This window comes from Stylophora pistillata, chromosome 6 (genome assembly GCF_964205215.1).
Source record: "Stylophora pistillata chromosome 6, jaStyPist1.2, whole genome shotgun sequence".
In the NCBI taxonomy this organism is placed as follows: Eukaryota; Metazoa; Cnidaria; class Anthozoa; order Scleractinia; family Pocilloporidae; genus Stylophora; species Stylophora pistillata.
The window spans coordinates 30,489,797-30,517,390 of record NC_142524.1 but is presented as its reverse complement, the minus strand read 5'-3'; the positions used below and the strand labels follow the sequence as shown (position 1 = coordinate 30,517,390).

Below are 27,594 nucleotides of genomic sequence, written 5' to 3'. Positions count from 1 at the left end.
GAGGATGTTCTTATCGTAAAACATGTTTGCGGCGTCCTTAGTGGGCATCTACTTCAGTGTTGAATACTAGAGACACATATTTACCACTTACAACCGTTGGTCACTAACTTGGTACGTATTTAGGTATGTTGTGTATTATAATAGTACCACTATGTGTTACACTTTTGACAAAACGTGACGCGCCTTTGGTCATTGTAGTCTCATTACTCGCACATTTACTGCACATCTCCGATCTGACTAATCATTGATGTACAAGTCAACTGCTCTGCAAAGCGTGCTTATACCGAGTCTTTTCCGCCATAAACCCACCATTTTTTTAGCCGGAGAGTGGGAAACTGTGTTTTCTCAGTTTACTCGAAAATCACACGCACGCGTAGTTCTCACTGTCTGTTACACTTTTGCCAAAACGTGACGCGCCTTTGGTCACTGTAGTCCCCGGGGGGGGGGGGTAGCCCCTTATAAGGGCTTAATGGGGACGTGCGGCCAGCCAGGGTATGTTTTTCGAGATTTTTGTCTTAAACAGGGTATCGAATTTATCATTTTTTGTCTTAATCAGGGTATCGATTTATTATTTTTTGTCTTAAACAGGATATCTTTTTTTGTAAGATAAACAGCAAAATTTTACAAGCTCTAATTTTAATTAATATTAAATTCTGTTCATTTTGGCATTGATACCAGGCACATTAAATGTCTTAAACAGGGTATCAAAAATCAGAATTCTGTCTTAAACAGGGTTGGAAAATCAGCGATATTTGTCTTAAACCGGGTCAGGGTATGAGGGGCCGCGCCGCACCTCCCCACCCAGGAATATATCGAGTACCCCCCGGGCTGTAGTCTCATTACTTGCACATTTACTACAGAGCTCCGATCTGACTAATCATTTATGTACAGGTCAACTGCTTTGCAAAGCGTGCTTATACCGAGTCTTTTCCCATCATCAATCCACCATTTTTTAGCCGAAGAGTGGGAAACTGTGTTGTCTCAGTTAACTCGAAAACCACACGCACGCGTAGTTCTGCGATGTGTAACCGATCCCGAGTAAAGCAAAACAAACGAGATAGAAAGGACACTAAAAAAACAATGGCGATTCCTAATTACACTCACGATATACTAGCACACAATCTCTCATGGAGGTTTTAAATTTCTGTCAGTCATTGTGTTTCAATGCCTTTATTCCTCATCTTTCCATTTTCGCATCCCTCCCCCTCTCTCTCTCTCTCTCTCCCTCCCAGCCTTCCCTCCACCCCTCCCCCCTGCCCAAAAATAAATGACTGACGTTAAAAACTGATCATTGATAGGAATGAGAGATCCAAACCCTGGCTAGACCCTTACGGTGCTCCTTGTGAAGCTCCTCTCCGCTCTTCCAAATAAGCTTGGTATCAATTATAGCCGTTGAAAGATGTATCTATAGGGATAGTAGCTTCAAATGAAGAAGTAAACAAATTTTAATCGTAAAGATACCAGATGATAGAGGCAAAGAGTGAAAGAGCATATTTGATCAACAGTAATCAGTGACCTCCCACTCACAGCACAGCACGAAACTAATTAAACCACGGTGAAAGTCTTTGATAACGGAAATTAATTTATCGTAGGAATTTCGTGGGCGTATCAGTCTTCCTAGACTCCTTAATTCATCAGATAAATGGAAATGTCCCTTATGCCTGTAATAGAGAAAAAATATGGACACGGAAAGTGGATGAGAAGGTCTATTAAAAATATATTAGGGGTTCTAAGTCTTTCTGGCTTCGATCGGGAAATACATTTATCGGTGCTAGGTGTAATATGCACATCTACGCACGTCGAAGCAGGGATGGCGCGGCACGAAAACAGATTCAATATTTAAGAGCAAACGGTAATTTAGATACCGTGCTTCTGAAAGATAAATTTGAGGACGGCTTCATTGCAGAAACAACGTCTATGCTCGGGTATGGCTTCATCTCCAAGACAGTGTAAAGGGCGATTTGGTTTGTCTGCGGGTTGTAAGAGAGATAAGAGAATGTGAAAACTGCGGTAGGTCACGAACGCAGAGAAAGTAACAAGTTTCTGTATCGATTCTCCGACATTCTTTTTTTTTTTACGCATAACTTGAGCAGTGAGAATTAGTCTCTGAATAAGGTCATGAACGCAATCTTTCAACAACAAAAGAAATACCGCCTCGAGAAGAAACATCGAAAGCAAAGGATGATCAGTTTCAACTGCAATTTTTTTTTCTGTTTTATTTTTCTGCGACTTTCCTCATGTTTATCATGATGAATGTTTGAAATGCAAGAAACCTGATAGAAATTTTTTTGAACAGCTGGATAAAAACCAAACTGACTCTTTGATTAAAGGAATTATTTTAGTTTTGAATTTCTCTCCAGACTGATTGCAAAGGGGTTATCTACGAACGTGGTTTAGCTTTTTGGCCCTAGATAAAGATCGAATAAAATCTTTGGCGAACTGTTATGACATTTGACCCGTTTTTCGCGATAACATTTTGATAGATTTTTTGTTGAATTCGACATTGTCCACACCATGGATCTCGACATTGAGGATGCTATGTTTTGGAGCTTTCTTACAGGCAAGGGGAGCTTCGAAAAACCCCGTAAACATTATCACATTAGCTGTTATCATGCGCTAGTTGAGTCGCCACACTCGGAAAAAACTGACAGCCCCACTTAATCGAACTAAGACCACTTACCTCGACGATATAACGTATGTACTTGCTCTTATCCAGATGAAACTTTGAGAGGTTTTTATAAACTCATGTCTTAACTTCACTTTTACTTTAATGTGGGTGTCATCAGACGCGCCTAAGCTATAGCCGGTCACATCTCCAAAAAGCTATTTCGGCCTCTCAGTCAAGTGTATTTTTTTTCTTACAATAAAATACGTGCCTTGCCCTGAAAGCCAAATAACTTAGTATTTATGAGTTCATCTAAAAATAAACTGCGCGATCAATCAGAGATGATACGAGAATAAGTAGATGCTAGCACGCCAAAGATAAAGTAAAACTGAAAGGTGATATTTCTTTAAGTTAGTTGATTAAAGTGTAGTTAGGATCTTGCCAGAAATTCCATTACACAGGACAAGTGCTACAACATAGTCAACCTTCGTATCGGAAAGTTGTCTGTTTACTGCTATAGGGAAGAACAACACGGTTCCAAATCCATTCCGTTTTCATCATTTTGTATTCGTTTGTTCAAATGGTCCACTGTGGTATCTGATTGATTGGCAAGCTATCTAACGTCTATCTAACAATTACAACATGGTTAGTTTTAACAAGAGAGGATTGCTTATTAATTATTGAGATTAGATTAGAGAGTTATATAAACATTTTATTTAGAGTAATGTAGATATGCCTCATGTGGGATGATTTTAACAAGTACCTCTTTATATCGCTTCGTTTACGGTGTTGTTTCCTGAATTTGTAATGGTTACTTGTTCCATAGTCTGTCCTCAGCTTTTAAGATAACACGCAGGCAGGTATCAACTAAACACAGAACGTGTGTACTTTCACGTGTAAAGGAGAGGCGAACTGTTTGTCTAGTGGAGGCCAAAAATTGATAATGTGGGAAAATTTTGTCAAATTTTAGCCATCTTTTTATCATCGTTTTCCGCTCTTCTTTCATGAATCTCCGCCTTTTCGTTTGATTATTTAAAAATATATTTATTTTTTCAGTTGAGTTGTTGGGAATCACGGACAGTAGCCTTCACCGAGGAACATCCTGCGTATTTGTTGCAGGCTATAATATATATAGCTTTGGATGTACTTGCGTACGCTTGGTTTTTTTTTCAAAGCTAAGCTTGTCACGGTTTATGTTTCAATGTATCACGCTTCATTGCTTGATGTATCGGTAATTTTATGCTTATCGTGTCCTCTGAAGCAAGAGAAATCAATTGTTTTCTAGCCGAAGGGTGTTGCTGGCGTGCTATCAACATTAGCCTCGAAATCTTGTGAAGGGTCACATTATCTTCCACAATCACGTGAAAACGCCGATCCGAAAACAATTGGGAGACAAAAGTCAAAGGAGGATTATAACTAAGAACTACCCCATAGAGCACTTCGAAATTTTATACACATTTTCAATACCCTGATTGAGGTCTTGCTGAGCCTCGCTTTCTGAAAAGATTCTCAAAGACCATTCGCTAGCCATAATTTACAATATCACTCCAAATTAATGACGCAGTATTGCATCCACAAGCGAAGATTTTACTTCCGGTTAAAACGAATCATTTGCGTTTGAAGCAGCAAGAACTTTTATTACTGCAAAGCTAGCGTGTGTATTTGAAATACATCTAATTAATTGGTATGTCCTCATTACCTTTTTATTTTCCAGGCGAAGATGCTTGGCCCAGTTGTTGTGGTTGTTGTTGCCTTCCTGTTCCTCAGAGTGGGCGGCGGCCTTCGGGGATTCCGACCAACACAATGCAACTTGATTTACAAAAACGCTTGCCATCAATACCGGGAAGTGGGAAATCATGACATTATCTGCCGCAAAAGTGTGCAACATAAGTTTTGTCAACAAACTTGTAATAGCGGCAGTTGTCGTTTGCATTGTCATGCTCCAAACTCGTGCATTCAGCGGTGTGTGGCTGGCCGTTGCAACAACATCTTTTGCAAATCCAAAGATTGTAGACAAGATTGCACAAGAGGAAGCTGTCAGCTGATGGATTGCGGCGGAGAAACCTGTAGACAAAAGTGTTATATAGGTGGTTGTAACATGCGCTGCTCAAAAGAAGCCAAAAACTGCATACAGAAGTGCCAATCGGGCAAATGCACCATGCGTTGCCCCCACGGCGTAAAGTCATGCGAGCAGACTTGTGATGGTGGAAAATGCAACATGATTTGTAATGCAGAGAAGTGCATACGATCTTGTAAAGGAGGAAAATGTACTTATAGTGCGAAATTTACCCGAGGTTTAGAGGCAGTACCTAGTGCAGCACGACACATCTACTGCAACGACGCTCTTGAGGAAAGTACTTGTAGGCAGACCTGCTCTGAGGGAAATTGCGACATGAAATATAAATACAGCCATCACAGCTCATTACTCCAGGTGTGTGCTGGGGGAAGTTGCCATTTCGACTGCAAAGCTCCACGTAAATGCACCCAGGTTTGCATTGGAGGAAAATGTATGAAATATGTATGCAACTCAAAAGTATGCGTTCAGGAGTGTGTCGCTGGGAGATGCACGATGGAATGCGAAGCAGAGACTTGTCTTCAGACATGTAGAGGTGGCGACTGCAAGATGAGTTGCATGTCAAATGTAAAGCAATGTTTCCAGTGGTGTCCTGGTGGCAACTGTATTCTTGGATGCGAGGCAGAACATTGCAAGCGTTATTGCCAGTCTGGAAGCTGTGTTACTCCTGCCCAAGCTCCCAAACTCCAGGCAATCACAAGGAGGGTTCGATGTGCAATGCTAACTCGTGAATGTCATCAGCAGTGTCCACAGAAGCGAAGTTGTACGTTTCTTGGATGGTTGCATTATGGCATTTTTCGATCAATCAATCAAATCTGCAATGAAGGAGACTGCCGCAGAATGGAGTGTCGGGCATCCAACGAATGCACGCAAACATGCAACGATGGAGCCTGCCACTCAATGTCCTGCACCTCGAGTATGTGCTCACAAGACTGTATCGGTGCTAACTGCAATATGGAGTGCAATTCTGAACATTGCACCCAGATTTGTCGCGGGGGAGGATGCCAAATGAAATGCACCGAGACAGTTAAAACATGCAAACAGTCTTGCAATCCTCAGAATTTGAACTGCCAGTCTATCTGTCTCGCAAAAACTTGCGCGGTAACTCTCTTGTAAGAAAAATAGTCATTCGTTTTAAGTATTGCACTTCTTCGATAATTTTACGCATGCGTTTGTGGGTGTTTTGCGGCATGTATGGCTGTACTGTTTATTTGGTTAAATGAGTTAAGGAAGGGAGAAAAAAAACCGGAAAGCTTGATAGTAAACACTTTAAAGAGGTATTTTACTGACCAAAGTGTTGTAAAGCGCATTAAACACGAAGGCACGCTATAAAGGAGCCTTAGGTCCCACTGGACCATTTTTAAATCAACCGTCGTGTGATGTAGAACTCTTGGAGTCAGGTCAGCTTGAGCTACAGCTACTCCAAAGCAGTGAACAGCGGGCGCATTCCTCAAAATTGTTTTATGTCTTCATCATAAAACAAGAATTTTGAGATTTGTAATTCCTTCTCCAATGGAAACATCTTTATTTGTGGCAGTAAATTTGAGATCGAAGTAGGTGGTTCGCACGTTACCTCATGCCACCATGCTGGTGGAAGTAAACAATAGATATCTCATTAGCTCCTTTTGTTCGTTTACCAGCGTTTGAATTTGACCCGCACACGTCAACGGTGAGTGACAAATGAACCTAGGTCTTCCCAGGCAAGACTTCCTTATATAGCGCGCCTTCGTGTTTAAAGCATATTGATATGGAAAATTACATTATATTATCAATCACCTTCATTATCGCAGCTATCATCATTATCAAGTGCACTTACGCAGGTTTATATCATTTGAACTGCCCCCTATATAATAAAGACAAGAAATGCGCAAAAATACTTTGTGATGTTATACGATTATTTGATGGAACATACATATTACTTCTCGGCCAATAAAGGTTGTACCTCATTTCCTACTTATCACAGTTCGCTTTATCATAATAAAAAAATAATAAACAGTTTTTAACGTGGAGAAACACTTAGCTAGAAGCTTACAGGTTTTCCACCAAACAACTGAAACAAATATTTCAAATTGAAAATAACATTTTTAAGAATCCCAACTGGTCGAAGGCAAACCAGTTGGCTATATTACAAGCATAGCCGAGGATTTGAAACTCGGGGCTACCGTGAAACAAATCCAGGAAGTGTGGCGCCAGGGCGGGACTCAAACCTGGGAGCGGCGGATCGCAAGTCCGACACGCTGACCACTCGACCATGCTGCCTATCAAAAGGCTTCTTATCGCTTTAATGATCTCCGCATTTTTTTTCGCCTCTATTAGAGGTTTTCCACAGCAGCCATGTTGGATGGCAGGAACAATGAAAATACTTTGCATAAGAAAGAAAATTTTTCCCATGGGTAAAATAATCTATTGTTCTTGCCATCCAACATGGCTGCTGTGCAAAACCTCTATACATGCGAAAGCATTATGAATAACTCAAATAATATGCGACTTCTTCGAGCAGCGCATATGCTAAAAGCCGCTCTTTGGATACCTTGTCATAGGCCTAAGAAATGACAGGGTAGGCAAGAAAAGGGATCGTGAAATTTTCCCACAGTTATCCATTCTTGTCTTAACCTTAAATGGGACATTAATTTTACAATCTTCGACGCTTTGAAGGGCAATATTTTATCAGCAATCCAATGGCAAGCGTTTTCCATTGATCTCCAATCGATAAATTAGTCAGCTGTAATGGGGTGATGAGTCATCAATTTAAGGATTGGTTGCGGCGAAGCTCAGTTTTAAAAAAACCTTCATCATATTTTCCTTACAAATATGACTAATATTGAAAATTAATCCAGGAGAAAACATCTGCGCTTTTCAATATATCTTTTCATATTTATTTCAAATCATCCCTGATTAGGTTGCTGAAGACTATGCAAGACGACGTGTGACTTATTTTCTTTATTGTATCGGTCAAATGCGCGGTTTGTAAGAAAATCACACAAAAGACATTTTATTGTTTATAAAAAATCCGTGTTGTATGCATTTTGATTTGTAGATAGGCATCTCCTTGGTTTATTCTGATTAATATTATTTCCTTCTTCAAAATAATCACTCCTTGACTTTTAAATGAACCGGCACTTAACAGTCAGATATATGTAACTGCATCTTCCCTTTGGAGCTCGCTTTAATTGGCGCCATAAAGCTTTACTCTAGACTATGGATTTACAACTAATAATCTTTAGCACTTTAGATTTCAAACGTTACAGACGTTAATTGTTCAGAGGTGCTGATTGGAAATGTACAATACGACTTATGTCATTACTTCGAGCTCATTGATTTCTTTGTGAAGCAAAGCGAAGAATGAAACAAGACCGGATTTAAAAAACCATCTAGAATACCCCATCGAGCAAAACATGATTTTCGCCTGGTGAGAGTTTTATTATTGTGTTTCATTTCATTTCCTAGTTATTTAAGTTTATAAATCAAGCGTCCTGTAAAGGTCAGATGCACAATAGGAATAGAAAAGGATACAGGCTGGATAACCGATCGGAGGTATGCTAATATCACCTAGAGGCATTTCACTGGTTCAAAACGAATCGATACAAGCTGACTTATGTACCCATTCCGGATTTTCATTGCCTTGACCTTGTTCAGATTAATCTTATCAACAGTTGTATCCTTTTGATATCAGTGAATTGGAGCTGATTTGATATATCCTTTTCCAATACACCTTAACCGGCGAGAAAATGTGCTTCAGTGTGTTGGTAAGTCCTATTCTGCAAGAAATATACCATATTCATCACATTTTTTAGCTCACTGAATGGTTTATTTTTCTAATTTTTTTTTAATCCGAAGTCTAAACAGAATCAGTAAATCTTGCTTCGCCGCAGCTCAGTGGTAAACAAATTTCGAAATCTGTACGTAATGACGCTCTGCAATGTTGAAACGCTAATTTCGTTTTGTAGTAAATTATGTCAGGAGCGAGGATCGTTGTTCAGTTCCTTGAGAGTATATCTATCTCTCTCTCGTCTTTTTCTTTCTTTTTCAGTACAAAAATAATTCTTTGAATAAGAAACAAAGTATCGGTCGAATCGGTGACAAACATTTCCGAGCCCTCATTGTTGGCAAATCCATCTTATTGTTTTGGCATTACTTTTCAACTATTGTGAATATATTGAAAATACGAATGCAAAGGTTAGGAAATCAAGTTCCTGATTATGTAAGCCTCAAAAAGAAAATTCAAAAACACCTTTCACTCGGGTAAATAAAAAAGCCTAAGCTAAACAAATAGTTTGAAATGAGAAATGTTCCAAAGTAAATATCGAGACCTTTAAATTGAGTTTGGTTTTTCTGTTTGTTAAATTTCAATCCCTATTCCTTGCGCTGGTATTTGAATGATAAAAGTGGTCACATGAGCTAATAGACAAAGAACAAAAAAGCAAACATTCTCATGATCTGAAAGGTAATAACAACGAAAACTGATTGCATAGAGTTCTAATATGTTGAAAGACAACCGAATACGATTATCTCTCTGTCAAATGTTTGGCTGCTTCCAATTCTAAAAGGTGAATTAATAATAAGCATTTCTTGTACTTTTCTTTTGTTCTATGTCTAAATCGTTATAGTCATGCGAAAAAAAAATTCAATGATTTTTTGTTAATCGTATTCAGATTAATAAATCTAGTGAAAGAGGGCGTATCGGCTCGAAGAAAGCAGATAGCAAGGAAAAAACACTCCCACTCGCGAACTGATTTGATTTACAAGAAGCCTTTCGATTTTCTTGCCTATATAAAAGTCACTGAAATGGTGATTGAAAAAACATCCTACGCTAGGAGTGGATGAGCCTTATAGACGGTGAAAAACCACCAGACTGAAGCAGTCAAACGTTAACTTTCCATTGGAAAAGGGTAGCATAAAATATACTGGAAATTTTCGTGTGAGTTGAAGGTTTGACTGAGTCATGTGTGGGCTTCACACAGATTGATGGACGTGTTAGGTCGTACAGTGACTGTTGACATTTTGCAATCATAGATACAGATGGAAATTAAAGTTCACTCGAGATCAAAATACATCAGAGGGCTAAAAAATATCCCTTGCGTCAAAGCGGAAGAAAAACTCTATGGACGGTAAGAAAAGTGTGAAATTCTACTTTTATGCTGAAATGATCAGTTTTGCATGGGCGCTACAAATTCTGCGTACATTTTATTTCCTTTCCTCAAAAAGCTGTAAAATGCCTTTCGTCGACTGCTTTAATTTTATGATACAAACTAGCTTTTAACTCTATGATGCAGTCTTACAAAGAAAGGCATGAAAACACCCGTAAATTGGTGGAAGAAATTAAGGTGTTAATCCCAACATGTAGCATGGCGCCGGACGTCTGACCTTTCCAGTTGAAAACACCAGAAAGTTTGCCTTTTCCAATTGTGCTAAATTGGCCTAATTTTTTTACGAATTGGCATCTGCTATTAGCATTACTATTACCATAATAATGCTCGTTTAGATTTGCAATTGCTTCCACACATCACGCCTTTTTTGTGAAGGTATCAAGCCTAATATTCAAGCTATCTATACTGTATCCGCTACGCTGATCGATGATTACCATGAGAAATGTTTCATTGATATTGGTTATGCAACGATTGATATCGGTTTTCATCGATCCTCCATTTCAACAATTGTCAGACTGAGAGCACTTAACATAAAAGGGTGCAATGTCTGGGAGGTTCAGGGAGTTTTTTTCATTAAGTTACTTTTACCTGCTCAAGTAACCACAATTAACATTGCTTGACCTAAAACCTTTTTACTTCTCAGGCGAGTGTATGTATAAACAAGTATAAAAACACATACATAAATGAATAATTTGCAGCCATTTTTCAAATGGGAGTAGCGAATGCAAAGCTGATAATCGCGATTTTTGTGTGTGTTCTTATAAAAAATTCCTAAATTGAAAAAATCTTCGCGCTGTAAGCACCAGAATCTGATATAACCTCCTTCTTGTAACGTTCACTGAGACTAATGAGTTTATTGATTGGACAAGCTTTTTTTTTTTTTTCCAATTTTCCTGGTTGTAAAATTGTCATTGCCAGAATTTAATCAGCAATACAATTCGAGTTTCCCCATAAATTCTTTAGCAAAGAAAATTGTTAAATTAATGGAACGTGTCAGTGAAATTGTTCACGTTCGTGTTGAATTGGTGAGATCTGGGGCCTTAGTATCCCACAATAACAACAGAAGCCTCTTTTCAATAATTAATTATTGACAACTTTATCTCAGAGAAGGAAATAACTCGGGTTGTTTTGTTTACACTATGATCCCTTTTTCACCTGTCATCAACAAAGTCAGCTTGAAGGCAGCATTTCTGTGCAAGAACCTCATACGATTTTCAAATCTTTTCAAAGATGATCGGGTAAAATACACAGGGCGAACCATAACATTTCCGTTTGGTGGAATCCATTTTGTTCTCTTCGAAGGAAGAAAATTCGTTTTTTTTTAGAGCCCGTTTATGGAAGGTTGTAATATCTATTTATGTCTGTTCTCAAGGGGCATTATTAAGACCGGGGGGAGGAATAACTGTTTCCCGCGGGAAAAAACACTAAATTGCAATGTAGTCTTAAACATTAGCCTATCTGATACTTCGGCCTTGTTATGTGTTACGTCCGAGATGAAAATGTCTCTGTAACAGATTTGAAAGTGTACTTTACTAGAACCGTTGCCGATATTATACTTTTGAGCTTTTTGCTTTTATTTCTTAACAATGCAATGTCTCTCTGAGCGAATTCGTTCGAAATCTACCGAAAAAACTTTGGAGCTCGGTGCCTTATCGAGACACCGAGCTGAAAATGAGGCTAATGTGTAGCAAATATGGAGCAGAAAGATCCAGCTAAAGAGAATACAGAGCTTATGTTCCCTTTGACACTTCATATCGTCTGCTAACAGGAGAACACAGATCTGTACTAAAAATCACGCAATGGTAAAATCTTAGAGATACGTATTTACCAAATCCAGGCAAGTTAAGGTCAAGGTATGGTTAACATAGCTCGTGGCAAGTGGTGACGGGAAATGAAATATATTTATTCGCTTGCTGCAAAAAGCAATTTCTTGACAGTCTTGATTTCTGGAAATTGTATGCGTCAAATTAATACAACACTTAGGCGAACTAAACTTCCAAGAGACGTAATTAAGATCCTCTTTTTCGTAAAACAACTGAAACAAAATAAAATTTATATTTCGTTTTGTCCCGACCATGGGGCAAAGAAAAAAGTTTGAATCCCCCACGACGAATCGAACCTCCGACCTTCAGATCATATCTCTGATACTCTACCAATCAGCCTCAGAGAACCTCATAATGCAACGTGAAAGGATTAGGTTCATATGACTGTGAAAAACGTTGTACAGACTGCTAATATCACTAATGTCGATAGCGTCGCGTGAGAAAATGAAATTACAAAAATGAGAAGTTTTTATCTCGGTCTTGTTATCCTATCAACGCCAGATTTGGGCGACTGTCACACATGTGTTCGAATTGAACTGCATGTGGCTCTTTGCTACGGTGGCAAATGCTAATGGATTGAGAACGCTTCTAATGCTAAATATAAGAAATCTGAATTTAAAATTAAACGGTTTTCTCAGCTAAATGTAGTTCTGACTTCAAAACCGTCCTGATTTTGAGTGCGCCAGATATATATTTCTTCTCCAACACAGTTTTCCCCTATATGGTCTTGGAATCTTCAGATTTAATAAATACAACATCTAATTTGAAAGAACTTGATACAAATTTAATTTTCTCGTTAAGCTTCGAATCGATTTAATCAGCATAAATATTCCCTGAAATTCATTAATTAAACTTGACAAGTGTATTAAATTTTGCGTTCTACTTCTCTCTTCTCAAGATCTGGTGGCCAATCAATGAGAGAAAAAATTTAAGAGGCGGCGAGTGCCCCCTTAATTAACATCATGTAGAATAATCCTGCAAGAAAAAATTGGAATTTTTCACTCATTTTTTACCTCGAGAAAACTATCTAAATGAAAAAAAATTGAAAAAGAAAAATGGTCGCCTTTTGAACTCGATAATATCAGTGAGAAAATAATGTTGTCAGGTTGACAAAAAGAGAAGGTGTCAACGACAACGAATGAAATACAAACTGATCGAAAATACAAATATATTCCCAATGACGTAGGCTTCATAATTAAAACCTTTCGTGAACCTCAATTACGAAAGTTATAAGTTGGTATGAAAAAAAAAAAAAAAAAAAAAACAAAGAAAAAAAAAAAGAAACAAAATTACTGTTGGAAATAAAACATAGTTGTTTTGTGCTTGTAGTGAAGATTCTATTTGAGATAAAAGGAAAAAGGCAAAGCCTTTTGACACCAGCACTTTACTAAAGAATTTCTGAAAATAACGCGGCTCAAATCTTCTCCGTCTGTTTGTTCTCCAACTGTGCTGTTACATTTAGCTCCGTTTAACAGTTTCACAAACCAGTGTTTTTCAATTGTAATGGCCCTTCACTTTTTATTTGTATATCTTTATTATGTTAATGTACAATTTACGTTCTAGCTTCACCTAAAGTGGAGTTTTTAGTGAAAGTATTCAGCCGATGACAGAAACCAAACGATGGAAGCAGACAATACTTCATTTATTTTATGGTGATATTTCATATCTTATTACGTTTGCCTTTGTTTGTTGCCAAGCAACGTAAGCAGATAAATAAATCACGGAAAGAACTCGCAGAAAATAATAGATAAGTGTAACTGTATGCGATTCATGTGTACGGCTATAAATCTTATCGTATAAATGTTTCATTATACCTTCGGGTCATAACAGACTGGGGCAAAAGGGTGCATTGTAGGGGGTCAAGCAAAATATGAAAATGGCACAGGTATATTTTGTCCTCTGTTAGAGATAAAAAGTGTGTTCGCCTTTCATCGATTACTCGCGCACTTCAACAACTTAAGAGAAATCGAAGTATAGTCTGCTCTAAAATTGCCATCATGTATTGTATTATAAAGGGAGATTATCTTGCAGCGACTTGATTGTGTTCAATGCGGCGGTCTTTGTGAGACTTCTATTATCTTTCGAGAGCCTGATTATCAATTTGTTTTATAGAAAGTGATCACCATCATAAAAGCTTAAGATGAACATTTGCATAAATTCATTTTCTAAGAGCTCCTGGATCTGAATATGAATAAAAAAAGTGCCATCCACTTTGGTGCGATCAACGGCAAAATTTTGGTGCGGCAAAGGAAAACCGTAAATTATTGAAAAAAGTGTCCAGATAGAGGGTGTGAACGAATCTGAAATCCAGTTAAACAAACCAAGCTGTGAAGTATTCAGAAAGGTAAAGCAAAACTCAAGTCCATTATTCAGTTGTACAATAGCCATAGTGAAAGTTGAATAGAGAACATGTAAGACAGATTTAAATTCAGATATCTGACAGAATTTTTTAGAAGCTAATTCCATTGTTTCAGTCTGCTTAAAAGATATTCATTTTATTTTCTATTACTCTTCAAGGGAGCTGTACTAGAAATTTGATTTATTGAAAAAATTGGGTTCTCAACCTCAAGGAGCAAAACAAAATCCTATGAAGCTATGAGTACAATACCCCATTTCCACTTGAACTGTACCCTCAAAATTTCAATCAATTTCCATTTCTTGTCGCTTATGTCTTAGCAGTACATATGGTGTTTTAAGTCCATTATTTATCCAATCAGATAAAGAAGTTCGGTTCGTAGGTTTGTGGTGAAGGGATAATTCTCAAATATATGGAAAAATGTGAATCCATAGCGATTTAAAATGGTAACCCTTTCGAATACACATAAGCAAGGAAGGTGTTATTTTCAGTGGGAATCTACCAAAGCTGCCGTATCGCCAATGAACTTCAGGTCTTCTCGATCAGTTACGCAAAGGGCACTCAGCTTTCATATTCATGAAATCAATCAACACTGTGAGCGATAGTATACAGTAAAGATGAAAAGACCCTAGACTTCCCTGATAGAATTGGAGAAAATTCCTCCTTAGTTTTTATCGAAAGTGTGAAGTATATACCTGAAGCTAAATAAAAATCAGACGAAGGTTTTTTTTGTTTGTTTTTTATCTTTTGCATCCCTCTGCCCTTAGAATTTGTGAACTAAATCGATGATAATGCGGTCATGTCTTCATAAACGAAAGTAACTCTTATCAAAAAATGCTCTTTATATTAGCAGAAAACAATTTTTTCAGTAACTAGATTCTTCGAAGCCCTTGTTGAAATGGTCGTAGGTTTTCCTAAAATCAGTAAATTTGAAAACAACCTCTAATAAATACGAAAGCACGTTTCCTATTTTTCAAAAATATTTTTTGGATAATGAAGGGAAGACCTTGGATACACTATCATCAATCAAGTTCATCAGCTCAAACAAAACCAAAACATCATCTATAGCCGGAACTATCTTTAAAACCTTTCCTTTTTTACATGAAAACAATGTTAACGACTTGTATTTATACAAAATGTCTATTGCATTAAAGGAAACAAAAAGCATAAAAAATCCTCTCCACCGATCACCATTTCTTGCCTTGTTTAAATTTCAGTAGCCTGAAGAAGTTAACGATTTCCAAAATTTCTGGCGGTATTGGGTAAAGTGAAAAAACCGTTGAATTCCAGTTATGGAACATTTCCGTCTGGTACATCTATTACACTTCAAAACATTTGAGATTTTAATGGCTACCATTGATAATTCTATTTTGTTGTGGCTTTAAAAAAAAATCTCTTGAAAACACTTTGACCATGATGAAGAAAAATGGTCGAAAACTTATTACATATTTTTGTATCAATATTTCAGAGGTAAAAAATAATTTGGAGTAGTGTGCATGTCGAATTAACTTGTCAAACTAAAATATGACTGTATATTGCTCTTTACTTAAAGATACTGATAATGCAATTTCGTAGGGTGAGGAGGTTTTCTGTGATGATTGAATTTAAATTGAATCGAGTAATTTTGCAATCTCAGTTCATGTATACCAGCCATATATCATTAAAATTCAGGCTTTGCGTTTTGTCCTTGTTTATCCTTGTTAATCACAGCATAGCGTACAGACATAGATCTAGATTCTAACGCCAAATTAGAACAGATCATGGACCAAAAATCTTAGCGTGCGTCCATGGGTGTTTAGTTTAAGTTGCGTGCTGTATGCATTTATTGTGTGTACATGCTGTCCTTGCACTAAGGATTTGACGCCTTCAGCGTCACATTAACTTTTTAATTCATCAAAAAGCTGTATGAGGGAACAATAATTACAGCAATTGTAATCTTAACTTATAATTTTTTGTTTTTGACAGAGGACATTATGAATGACACATTGATGAAGCAAAGCTCTAACGAAAGTGGAGACAAAATCAAGCTTGTTAATCTACCTTATAGTTTGACTATTCTCATAATGATCATGATGTCCTTGGTTCTTGTTTTAACAATCGTTGGGAATGTTGCCGTTATGATCGTCCTTCGTTACTCAAGTGCTCTCAACTCCATCGTTAACTCCTATTTTTTAGTTTCTCTGTCCATTGCCGATCTTCTGGTGGCCATTCTGGTAATGCCGTGCGCCCTAGACGCTGTAAACAGCGGTTGGTGGAGATGTGGAAGAATATGGGGCATTTGTAATGGTTTTGGAAACTTTCTTTTTTGCATTTCATCTATCATGCACCTGATGATGCTTTCCATAGATCGATACCTTGCAATCGCTCGTCCACTATTTTATCCACTTGAAATGACAAAGTCGCGCGCCATTTGTTTGTGTTTTGTGTTGTGGATATACTCTGCCATTTGGGCGTTCTTGCCCTTGTTTGGGGTGAGCTCGTACGAGTGCTTTATTACCTACATTGGCACTTGTAAGGCGGAGGATTGGTCGAAGTATGGGTTAAACTTTGCTTTTGCAATTTCCGTTGTTTCAGGAACCTACGGTTTAGCTTTGTTGACGATGGTATTTGTATACTGGAAGATTGCGCGGGTAATCCGAAGTCAACTTCAGCGCATTGAAGATGTTACAAGTAACAAAAAAAAGCAGCAAGTTTATAATAAAGAGGATATAACGGCTGGGAAATTAAAAAGAAGTAAAGGAGTGGTCACATTAATGATAGTAACTTTAGTCTACCTCATATGCTGGTCTCCATTTTGTATCTTGCTCTTTGTTGAGATTGGAAAAGGGCGAAAGGTCGAAGGTCCGTATGGCGCCTTAGCCATGCTTGTAGGGTTTACGAACAGTTGCTGTAACCCCATCATATACTCCATAAAATACCGGAGATTTAGAAAAGCTGTGTTCAGCATGATTGGCAAGACAGACTTTGTAATGAGATTTTCAGTTACTAATAACGCTGGAATGTCTTCTATGGTTCAGGAGTACACAGTGAAGAGAGTCCAAATTCTACGAAGAAGAGAATCAAGCCCGTAAAAAAAGCGAATTGCCGAATGAAAAATAAAAGAACATGTTGAAGAGCATTTTTCAACAGCTCGACGATCGATCTCGATAAATCTTCTAAGATTTTTTCTCTGAATGAATAGAAAAATACAACAATAGGGGGGCTGTCTAACAAACTTGACGTTGTTTTCATGCTATATAATGCCCAAATAATCATTCAAGTAAATCAGAGAACGAAATTTCAATGGAAGCCATGATTTTCATGACTGACGCTATCCGAAACTATATTTTCTTATCATTTAATAGAAGGATAAAGGAGCACACGGAAAAGCGATAAAAACTCGCATATTTTTAAGCATTTCAACACATCTCCTTCTTGTAAGAACAAATACTCTCTTTCTTTCTTTAGAATTCTGGATTCTGCTAACAACTCAATTGATTTAAAACTCAAAGAAGCTTTTTATATAAATAAGACCAAACCTGAACTTAACAAACAATTACAGCATTAGAACACTTTTCTAGCGTTTTACTCTCACCTTTCATGTTTGGTGTCATGTTGTAATTAGTAGCTGCTTTTGTATTACATATTGTGAATATTTTATTCATTTACTTGTGTGCTATATAATTACTCACGTTCAGTTACTCATTGATTGAAGATGGCATAAACATGCCGAAACATGTCTCTCAAAAAAGTTGTCTATTTCTTACAATATTTAATAGAAACTATTAAACGTACATCATTTAGTTAGCAGACAACCTGGTGATCGATTCATTATTGCAGGTTTCAATTTATTTCCGTTGTTAAAAAAAGTGCGGTTTTATTTGAAGTGATCGATCGGCAAACCTCGGCATAGTTAAAAACTATTTACCGAAGTAGAGGTGATTAATGGTGGATATTAGGGACCTTAAGTAGTCAGGACGGCAACCTCAAGGAAGACTTCGATTAAAAAATGAATTTCTACTCTTAGTTAGGATTTCAAAAATGGCTACATGAGCTTACTGTCTCATATGACGCCACAGCTCAATTTCAGCATGAAGTATAAAAGTAGCGTCGAGTTTCAAATGGAAATTAAAGTAATTTGCCGTCGTGGTTTCGGTTCGCAGACGACGCAAATTTTGGCGATTTCACGTTGTTGTTTTGCATAGAACGGCTAAGAAATGTACAAAGTTTCAAAATGCACGTGCTGAGCTACTGTTCTGCCAATTAGATCTTTTGTTTTTCCACGTCTTGTTGCCGTCGCCGTCGTGGTTGCTTAAGGTCCCTATTTACCGAGCCGCGTAGCGACGAGGTAAATATCCACCACTAACCACTTCCACTTCGGGGAATAGTTGTTTTAGTATATACTAAAACAGTGAGATAATATACACCACCGTCGTTATTTGAGTGATTTCTTCGCTTGTCACGAATGGAAACCGGGACGCCATTTTTTCCCGAGTTGCTCGGAGGTAAATAGCAAAGGATATTGGGAGTTTGACTAGCTAATCAGAGCGCGCCTTCAACGCCATCCACTGTTTTAGTATATAATAAATCATGATATATTCTCCCTTGCCCCTTTGATTCTGAATCAAAGGCAGCCCAAGATTAAGACATGAGAACCCTGAATATGACTCCTGTTAGTGGCCAGTTTTATGATACAAAGACGCCATTGAAAATGATTTGTATGAAAACTCGAAGGATTTTTCTTCTGCAATACTGCGTGAAAATATCGAATTACAATGTACCTTGTTGCATCGTTATTTCTTGGCATATGAATCACGTTTTAGTCAGTTTAGGAACACTATTTGGTGGGTCCCTATGAGCTAAAAGTACACCGAAGAGTTCTTTATGTCTCAGTCGGGCACTGAAGTGCAAAATTCGACTCCTTATTGGAACTCCAATATTTTTCTTCGTCCCACGCTCGTGACAAGACCAAAAAAAAGAAAAAAATTGTCTTTGACCGCAGTTTTGTTTGAAGGCTAAATTATAATTACTCTATTAGATTTTTTAATTGTTTAAATTGATAAAGGAAATTTTTCAATATCAATCATCAACCGCCAAAAGCCATAGAATCTAGCTGCCACGCGCCAAAATCAGAAAAAAATTAACAGTAAAATTAAAAATTCCCCCCCTCCCCCCACCATTTAGCCTCTCTGTTTGGTTTTCCGCTGCTAAAGGAGCGGAAAGACGTTCAAGCAGTGGTTTTTAAGGTATCCCTAATTGTTCTTTGCGGAACCAAATCCACTTTATTTAAAGTAACGTCAGGCCTAACCCTTCATAAATTCCAAGGTGAAGTGATACAGTTCTTTATCGATTCGCTCACGACTCAACTGAAATAGCCTTGTCTGCCATTCATTGAAAATTGACCTGAAAATGAGGTAGAAATGGTCTTGAAGAGCTTAGGACACATTTTACACCTCAAGGAAACCGTTTGCAAAATTTCGAAGGTCAAGGATGTATACAGGTGAGAATGTAAAGTGCGTTATCTGAACAACAAGCACTGGGTCTTTTAAATGTAACTTTTAAACATCATGCCTGTAAAAAAAGTCCCTTTTTTTTTTTACAGGCTTGTTTTACGAGTCACGTAGGAGGCACGACTTAGCGTAACGCTAAGGAAAATCGTATCAATGAAATGAGAAAGATTTCTCCCTCATTCTTGCGGCTTTTCGGAGCACCAGACAAGCTTGCGTTTAACGGAAAACTCGTTGAAAACACGGATATGTAATGTTCGTTCTCTTGATTGGTATTGCTTTTAATCGGCACGTAATTCGTTGGAAACTAAACTCTCCAGCTGTGATACATCGTCGTAAAATCCAGATTAATCTTCTTCGTTAGACCTATTTTACTTTATTATTTTTTTACTTTTGTTTTGTTTTGTTGTGTTTTATTGCGTGTTCGTCTGCTTGTTTGTATTGCAATGTTTTCATCTCTTCTCTGTTTTTCTCAGTTAAAGCGACTGAATTTCTGTCTACGATAATTGTCGAAGTCAGGGTAGTTTTTCAAGTTTGCCTTCATGACCACAGCAATTATTAATATTCAATTTGGATCAAACTCGTCAACATGTAATTAAGCAAACTTGAAAGTGTCTGTCATCCTTCGGTTCAATTTACCTCAAACGCAGTTTTACCACAGGTGGCCCAAGCTCTGTCACAGGCTATTCCACAGTGATAGTGGTTTAGTTGGACTTGCCTTTGAGCTCCGTAAATGTAAAGTTGTGCGAAAAAATCAAAGAAATAAAGTCTTACCTTCATAGAGAGTAGTCTGCGTTGTTCTCTTCGCGATTTGAGGCCGTTTTGATGTGTTTTAGCTTGACGTCCTAAATTACCGTGCATAAAATACGGGAAGGTCGGAAACTTCTGTTGACACATGCTCGCTAAAATCGCTGGAAAACAACACTTAATACTTTCCCTCGAATCAAAACTCGGCAGCACGAAAGCCAAATAGTTTCCCTTCAAGTTCACCGAAAAAAATCCCACAAAAGTCGGTTTGTCGAGCAACCAATCCAGCGAGAATTTCAAATTAACGGCCGTTCTGAATTCTTCTAATGCGCGGAAGGAACTTCTTGTGTAGCTGAGAGACCGTTAATGCGCGTTCAACCTGGACCCTAGTCGAATCTCTCTCAACGGGTCCTCCCCATAGCCTTCTAACACCAACTCTTCACACATACTAAGGTACCCCGCGTAAGAGGATATTTGTAAAAATCCATTGAAAACAGTGAAGATGGACAGTATCGACGATCTAGTCAAGTCGATGAGTGCACGGAGTACTCTAAAATTTGACTAAAACTTACTTTTGCTGCTCTGAATCTTACATTTATTAGAGGTCAGAAAGCTTTCTCAGTGTTTCATGCAGATTGGGAAAATATCAGTTTACCTTGCGGTTAACCTAGAGGTCAGAAAGCTTTCCCAGGCGTTTGCGGCCAATGATCCCCTGAGAAACCACAATGGACTCGTGTATAATTTCTTGGTACTTCACCATTTTTTCGGCTTGTGAATACGCAGTGATTTACTATCTTCCGGCGTGTTCCATGCGTTTTCGGAATGCCTCGGCATATCCCGGCTACTGGTTAGCTTTAGTTCTTGCATGTTACCCCTTATTTCACAACTTTCACTTTCCACGCAAATAAAACAGGAATTTAGTAAAACATGGACTGGATCCATGTTTTACTAATCCATGTTTTACTAATCCATGTTTTACTAATCCATGTTTCACTAATCCATGTTTTACTAATCCATGTTTTACTAATCCATCATTTACTAATCCATCATTTACTAATCCATGTTTTACTGATCCAAACCAATCTAATCCACGTTTAAAACTAATCCAATCCAATCCATGTTTTAGTAGATGCTTGTTTTAACAACTCATTAGCTCAGTGGTTGGGTTTTTTTCGATGACTGCCATCTTTCAGCCTCTAGCCAATCAGTAGTGAGTTTATACCGCCCACGTTGCTCAATTAGATGTAAATAGGGAGTCGCGTGCAATTTTATAAAGCAACAAGGAGTTTATTTTGAGTCAGTACTCCACCTTTCAAACGAAACAAGAGCAAAAGATAGCTCTGTTTGACTTGTTAGTAAAAATTCCGTTTAAAATCATTGCTCTGTCGATAACAAGAAGAAGGACATTTTTAAAAAACTGAAAACGGCTTGATACTTTCTTTTATGCGGCAGAAAAGGTACCCTTGGAACTAACTGTGACTTCGAGTTGCCCAATCGTCGCATCCACGGGTTTAAGAAGTAACCACGGTTTTTGTTCTTGCTGTCGATAGTCACTGGGGCCGTCCCTTCTTCAGGTAAAGTATTTGTTAATTTTTTGAAGATATTTGAATGTCGTTTGGTAAACCTTACTTGAAAGTTGAATCATTTCATAGCGTGCACTACAGGCCACTGACAGACTAAATAAAGAGGCAGACCCCTATTGACAAAGAAGTGTGTAAGAAAGTGAAAAATAAACCGAAAACAGCTTCGCAGAGAGGTTTAATAAGTAAAAACAGAATAGTCAGCCGGATTAAAGGGGCCTCATATTCCAACCATAAAGGTAAAAAGAATATATATGAAAAAAAACTACGCAATTAATATTCAAGACTGTTTTCAAGATATTGGATTTTTCATCTTCAGTGACATCACCGGGTGGACCGGGCTCCTTGAGATTTTTATCTTCTCTACTGCCTAATATCCGCTACTTGATTCATTTCAGTAATGTCGGAACAGTTCGTAACCGTCAACATTTAGGAAACATATTTGTAACTTCATTCACCTCCACTGAGCACCTCTTTCAAACATAAACCATCTGCTAGTGTGTCCTGCAAATAAGCAATATCACTTGTCTTCTATCGTTCGCTTTTACGTTTTCCCTAAGATAGCTGTAGCTGCCCGGTGTGTAATATTTTGCGGATGTGTCGAGATTATTTTTTGAGTTAGTAGTCCCATATTTTTCAAGTACTGACAGATACAGTTTTTCGTGCTTTCGTTTCTGATATTCCCGAGCATTATTAATAATTTACGAGATAATATTTAAATTTTCAAGTTTAGTATCGTTAAAACCCAGGGTAAACAGGCTGATAAAAATGCTGTCACAATTATCACTCATTCAGCAATAATATCACTATATACTATATAATGAAATTTATCAGCGTAATAACTGAATGCAGAAAAAAAGTTTGATGAAAATTGCATTTGAAAATTCTCAATTATTGACCTGAAAACAATTAACCTTTCAGGTTTCAGAATCAACATCATCATCATGACTCATGAACCTAGAAAGAAAAAAAGAAACGGCTGATGAAAATATTGTTAGATAAAATACCACAAAACTCGCTCCAGAATATAAATGCAGATAATACTTTAGTGGATATTCAAAACGGTAGTATAAGTAAATTTGATAAGTGTTGATTGCAAAATGAGAGGAAGTACGTGAGATAGTAACACATTTTCTCTTCAACATGTACTCTTGTGAATCTGTCCAGTCTGAACGAACGTATTCCTTTATCTATGTTCAGTTAGTTCAGTCAAGAGGCTTTTGAGAAAATTCATATCACGGCGGAGCATCCCGCCTGTGTAGCTGAGTGAGTGGAGCCGGATAGTTTTGTGAAACATTAAATAATACTGGGGCCTTCGCTTTTTCATAACTCGCTTTTCACCGAAGTCATTCTTTCCCAACGTCAAATAACTTTTTCATCTTTAAGCCATGCTGAGTTCCTCTCTTTTCTTTGTACTTAACTAGTGCTTCTAAGTAAACCGGTAAATAAGAAGGGCTTCAGTGTTAAATCCACGCTCGTAATTATAAAGTTCTCGAATGACATAAATTTTCAATATGTTTCATAACTGCGTTTCTTGTTTTCCAAAAGAAATGTTGATGCAGAACCAGTCCTGACCAACGTATTATCAGAAAAGTGCTGATTTTTGCGACTAAAGGATCTTTTTATACTTATTTAAAAAAATATGGCATGTTTGGTACAAGGTGATGTGTTCTATTTCGTGATCTAATTTGCAAGTTTAATAATAGAAATGTATATATGCAGAGTCAATATACCTGACGTGCATTAAAAGCCTAAGTTAATTGGATCTTTTTTTCCTTCATTGTTTTGACAATAGACGTCATGAACGGAACTACAATGGCTAGAAACTCTACCGAGAGTGAAGAAAAAAACATCAAGCTTGTTAATCTACCTTACAGCTGGACTATTCTTATTATGATCATAATGACCTTGGTTCTTGTTTTAACAATCATCGGAAATATTACCGTAATGATCGTCCTTCGTTACTCAAGGGCTCTCAACTCCTTCGTTAACTCTCACTTTTTAGTTTCTTTGTCGACTGCGGATCTTCTTGTGGCCATTCTGGTAATGCCAGGCGCCCTGGACGCTGTTCACAGCGGTTGGTGGAGATGTGGAAGAATATGGGGCATATGTAATGGTTTTGGAAACTTTCTTTTTTGCATTTCATCTATCATGCACCTGATGATGCTTTCCATAGATCGATACCTTGCAATCGTTCGTCCACTATTTTATCCACTTGAAATGACAAAGTCGCGCGCCATTTGTTTGTGTTTTGTGTTGTGGATATACTCTGCCATTTGGGCGTTCTTGCCGTTATTCGGAGTGAGCTCGTACGAGTGCTTTATTACCTACATTGGCACATGTAAGGCGGAGGATTGGTCTAAGTATGGGTTAAACTTTGCTTTTGCAATTTCCGTTGTTTCAGGAACTTATGGATTAGCATTGATGATGATGGCATTCGTATACTGGAAGATTGCGCGGGTAATTCGAAGTCAACACCAACGCATTGGAGATGTTACACTAAGCTCTCAAAAGCAGCGAGTGAATAACAGAGAGGCAAGGAAATTAAAGAGAAATAAGGGATTAGCCACTTTAATGATAGTAACTTTAGTTTATCTCATATGCTGGTCTCCCTTTTGTGTCTTGCTCTTCATTGAGATCGGAACAGGGCAAAAAGTTGAAGGACCTTACAGCACAGTGTCGATGCTTGTAGGATTTACGAACAGTTGCTGTAACCCTATCATCTACTCTATAAAATACCGGAGATTTAGAAGAGCTGTGTTAAGCATGATTGGCAAGACTACCTCTGTGATGAAATTTTCAATTAGCAATGGTGGACTGACATCTATGGCTCAGGAATACACTGCAAGGAGAGTTGAAACCATAGGGAGAACAGGATTGAGGTTAAGAAGTAAGATGAATTAATTGAAATAAATGATGGTAAATATACAAAAAATTACAGCTGAGTAAATAGTAAAGATCACCCTCTGATAGTAGTAGTTTTCATCTACGACAATGACCATAGATAAGTGTACGTAATTACGACATAGTTAAATCGTAACAAATTCTTATCGAAGAAGAATATAAATTTAACACGAAGGAGTTTGTGCTGGATTGATGCTCTCTCTTGAATAAAGAAAGTGAATCAATAGCCACACAGGAACACTGGGAGAAGGGGATTGAAACGGGGACCAAAATTTCTATTGTAAACTCCTATATGAAATCATTGCGCAGGCTTTTCCTCTTCCTTCTTCCTCTCCCTTTACTACCTCGCCAGTCTCAATACTTATGGGGTTCTTTAAACAATAACAAGACCAGATCGCAACACCGAGAGCTATGTTCCCTAATCTTTACGAGAATTGCATGAGTTCTAACCAGTGCAGACGAGATGCAGGAGACGGGACCGACGGGTTATCGTCCTTAATTATCCGAAGTTAGGGTAACCTATACATCAAGAAAACACTTCGTATTTAACGGAATTCAATGGCAGTCCGCTATATGCGGCTTTAGTTATACTGCTGTTAGCAAAAACTTTAGTTTTGTTTGGCCATGGTCGATCTATGAGCTCCATTTTTTCTTTTCCCCATTTCAAACAGTCAGGTAAAACAAATTAAAAAATCAATTAAATAGGAAGGGCGCAACAAAAACGATCAGAACTTAAAATAGCAAGTAAAGGAAACATCTGTATCTGCCATATGGAACGACAAAAGGGTTCCTTTGCTGTTCACATGTACACGACTTTCTAAAGTTTCCAATTTCTGCAAATGAATTAAGAAAAGTCTGTCTAACAATCGATCGCCAACAGCACCCAATATTTCTCAAATCAACGTCAAAACTAGTCGCGATCGTATCATAGTGTCTGTCTTTTCGCTTTCACTTGCGTGTTTTCCATTGTTTTATTTTCCCCCTATGGTTCCACCATTTAAAAATCGATTGTATGTAAAACCTGTGCTCCATATGCTTAAAAGACAATAAAAAAAGCTGGGCCCACAAATGCAAATGCATCATCATTCAGTTGTTTGTTTTATCTTGTCTGCATGATAGGTTGTGCTACTAAAGCATCTATCGACAGAGCACTATCTGTCTCAGACTATCAGCGTTTGTCATTACAGATAAATATAATTTTTTTTTTAATATAGCAGTTATAAGTAGTTATGAGAGCCTACTGGAAAAACATTACTTCCACGCATGCACTGTTTCAAGAATTCGTGGTAAGAATCATTCCAACGACTAAAATCCCAAATTTTTTGTACAATTTGGGTCATGGGTGAATGAAACTTTCTGAATTCTTTCTTTCTCAACAACTGAAGATCAACTTGAGATTTGTTTTACTAATTTTCAAAACTGTAATGTCGTAAAAGGTCGGGAAGAAACTTTGGTGACTAACCACAGCAACGGCAAAATAGAACCTCTCCCCAAGTTATGATTTGGTGACCAATCGCGAAACGACCTTGATTGACATTAGTATGGGATAAGTCTTGTCATCTAGACTTTATCTCTTTCAGGTCACTTAATTAACTTGAGCACACCACCAAATATTTATTTGCATACCGAGAGTTTTTCAAAAGCAGCGAAGAATGCCACCGTTCTCTAATTATTACCATTCATCGCATCAGATATATATTTTCATTCTTCAAACGAAGGCCTTTGTATACATAGTGTAAACACCTTTCTCACCTTCGTTTTGCTGAGTTTTTAACAAAATGGAGGGATCAAAATAATTCAAGGATTTTCCCCAGTCTAAAAAAAAAACCATACATTATATAGTTTTGGTGACAGACGTTTTCCTGATGAACTTAAGAAACATACCCTAAGGCATTTTACTCAGTGTCGATGCAGTTAGTCTTCGTGCTGCCCAGACGTCGCCGGTTTGTAAACTCTCTCAGTGAGGGTTAAAAGCTCAAAAACAGGATACTACAAACTGTCCATTATAAACCAATTTTTTTTATCGAGCTTAAAGCTCCAAACGGGTTAGTAACGACAACACAGACTGACCAAAGTCCTCCCTTGATCGACGTGGACATCGAGGTCAAGGATTAGATAACACTGAATTAAGAAATATTCGTGGACTCTGCTTCCTTTGAATATTAATCTGTTCATGTTCATCTCGCAGATCGTTTCCAAATATCTACGTGGCTTTAGTCAATAGATTCAGTGCCTACATGTACGATGATTAATTGTTTGTGGTAAAAAAAGCAAACAAACAAAAAAACAGACAAACTAAAGAAAAAAAATTGCAACAAACTCAGGATGATTGTGACCAACAATCATCGCGCCTCCTTCCCAGCTCATGCAATTAGTCGACATATCAAAACTTACATAAACTAAAGGCCTTAAAGTGAAATACAGAACTTCCTATTTTTGAGCTATCTGTTACAATTTTAGCCTATTCTAGCATCATTATTATAATACTCGCCATTTACATCTTGGCACGATTCTTGCTCTTTTTAACTGTTCAATTACCAAAATGATTCGCTCTTAAGCTGTGGAGAATCATGCCATTTATAATCCCTAATTTCTTATGCCTTCTTTTAATGATCCTTACCTCCTAATCGCTATTACTTAATTAATGTTTTTTAGGCTGTCTAACAACTGGGTTCCCCAAGTCGTGTTCCTGTTCTTAATGGTAGAGTTGTCGCGTCACCTAAGAAACGAAAAATGTACACTAAAGAACTGTAACAGAAATTATGCTTCAAGGAATAAATGTGTGTTTCTCGTGTCATATGCCACATCTGCCCCAGGTTGAGAAACGATGCAAATGTACGAATTTGGTGAAATGGCTCCGGAAGCTTACTTA

The 27,594-nt window shown here is 37.7% G+C and overlaps 3 protein-coding genes across 5 annotated transcripts in view; all 3 read left to right on the top strand.

Moving 5' to 3' along the window:
* The window catches only part of LOC111339247 (uncharacterized), an 8,479-nt gene extending 1,672 nt beyond the window's left edge, over nucleotides 1-6,807 (top strand). Inside the window, exons 1-2 of the mRNA XM_088725643.1 lie at nucleotides 1-111; nucleotides 4,320-6,807. The exon at nucleotides 1-111 is cut by the window's left edge and continues 1,672 nt beyond it. Of these exons, the coding sequence (XP_088581769.1) occupies nucleotides 4,326-5,795 (1,470 nt within the window). The 5' untranslated portion in view covers nucleotides 1-111; nucleotides 4,320-4,325 and the 3' untranslated portion in view covers nucleotides 5,796-6,807. The remainder of the gene's footprint in view (nucleotides 112-4,319) is intronic.
* A 1,214-nt stretch (nucleotides 6,808-8,021) lies between these two features.
* On the top strand, nucleotides 8,022-17,791 carry LOC111339271 (histamine H2 receptor-like). Of its 2 annotated transcripts, none has more exons than XM_088726021.1 (2): nucleotides 8,022-8,425; nucleotides 15,971-17,791. In XM_088726021.1, the coding sequence occupies exon 2, from the start codon at nucleotides 15,979-15,981 to the stop codon at nucleotides 17,074-17,076; it is 1,098 nt and encodes a 365-aa protein (XP_088582147.1). In that variant the 5' UTR covers nucleotides 8,022-8,425; nucleotides 15,971-15,978; the 3' UTR covers nucleotides 17,077-17,791. The 2 variants fall into 2 exon arrangements, with proteins under 2 accessions (XP_088582147.1, XP_088582146.1); XM_088726020.1 differs by lacking the exon at nucleotides 8,022-8,425 and adding an exon at nucleotides 13,502-13,993.
* Nucleotides 17,792-21,512: 3,721 nt separating this feature from the next.
* On the top strand, nucleotides 21,513-25,807 carry LOC111339262 (histamine H2 receptor-like). Of its 2 annotated transcripts, none has more exons than XM_022945881.2 (2): nucleotides 21,513-21,812; nucleotides 23,614-25,807. In XM_022945881.2, the coding sequence occupies exon 2, from the start codon at nucleotides 23,619-23,621 to the stop codon at nucleotides 24,720-24,722; it is 1,104 nt and encodes a 367-aa protein (XP_022801616.2). In that variant the 5' UTR covers nucleotides 21,513-21,812; nucleotides 23,614-23,618; the 3' UTR covers nucleotides 24,723-25,807. The 2 variants fall into 2 exon arrangements, with proteins under 2 accessions (XP_022801616.2, XP_088581932.1); XM_088725806.1 differs by having other exon boundaries at nucleotides 21,513-22,057.
* Nucleotides 25,808-27,594: the final 1,787 nt, after the last annotated feature.

Bases quoted from the DNA above. Each gene is read 5' to 3' on its own strand.
- LOC111339271 (XM_088726021.1), top strand. From the start codon at position 15,979: ATGAATGACACATTGATGAAGCAAAGCTCTAACGAAAGTGGAGACAAA.
- LOC111339262 (XM_022945881.2), top strand. From the start codon at position 23,619: ATGAACGGAACTACAATGGCTAGAAACTCTACCGAGAGTGAAGAAAAA.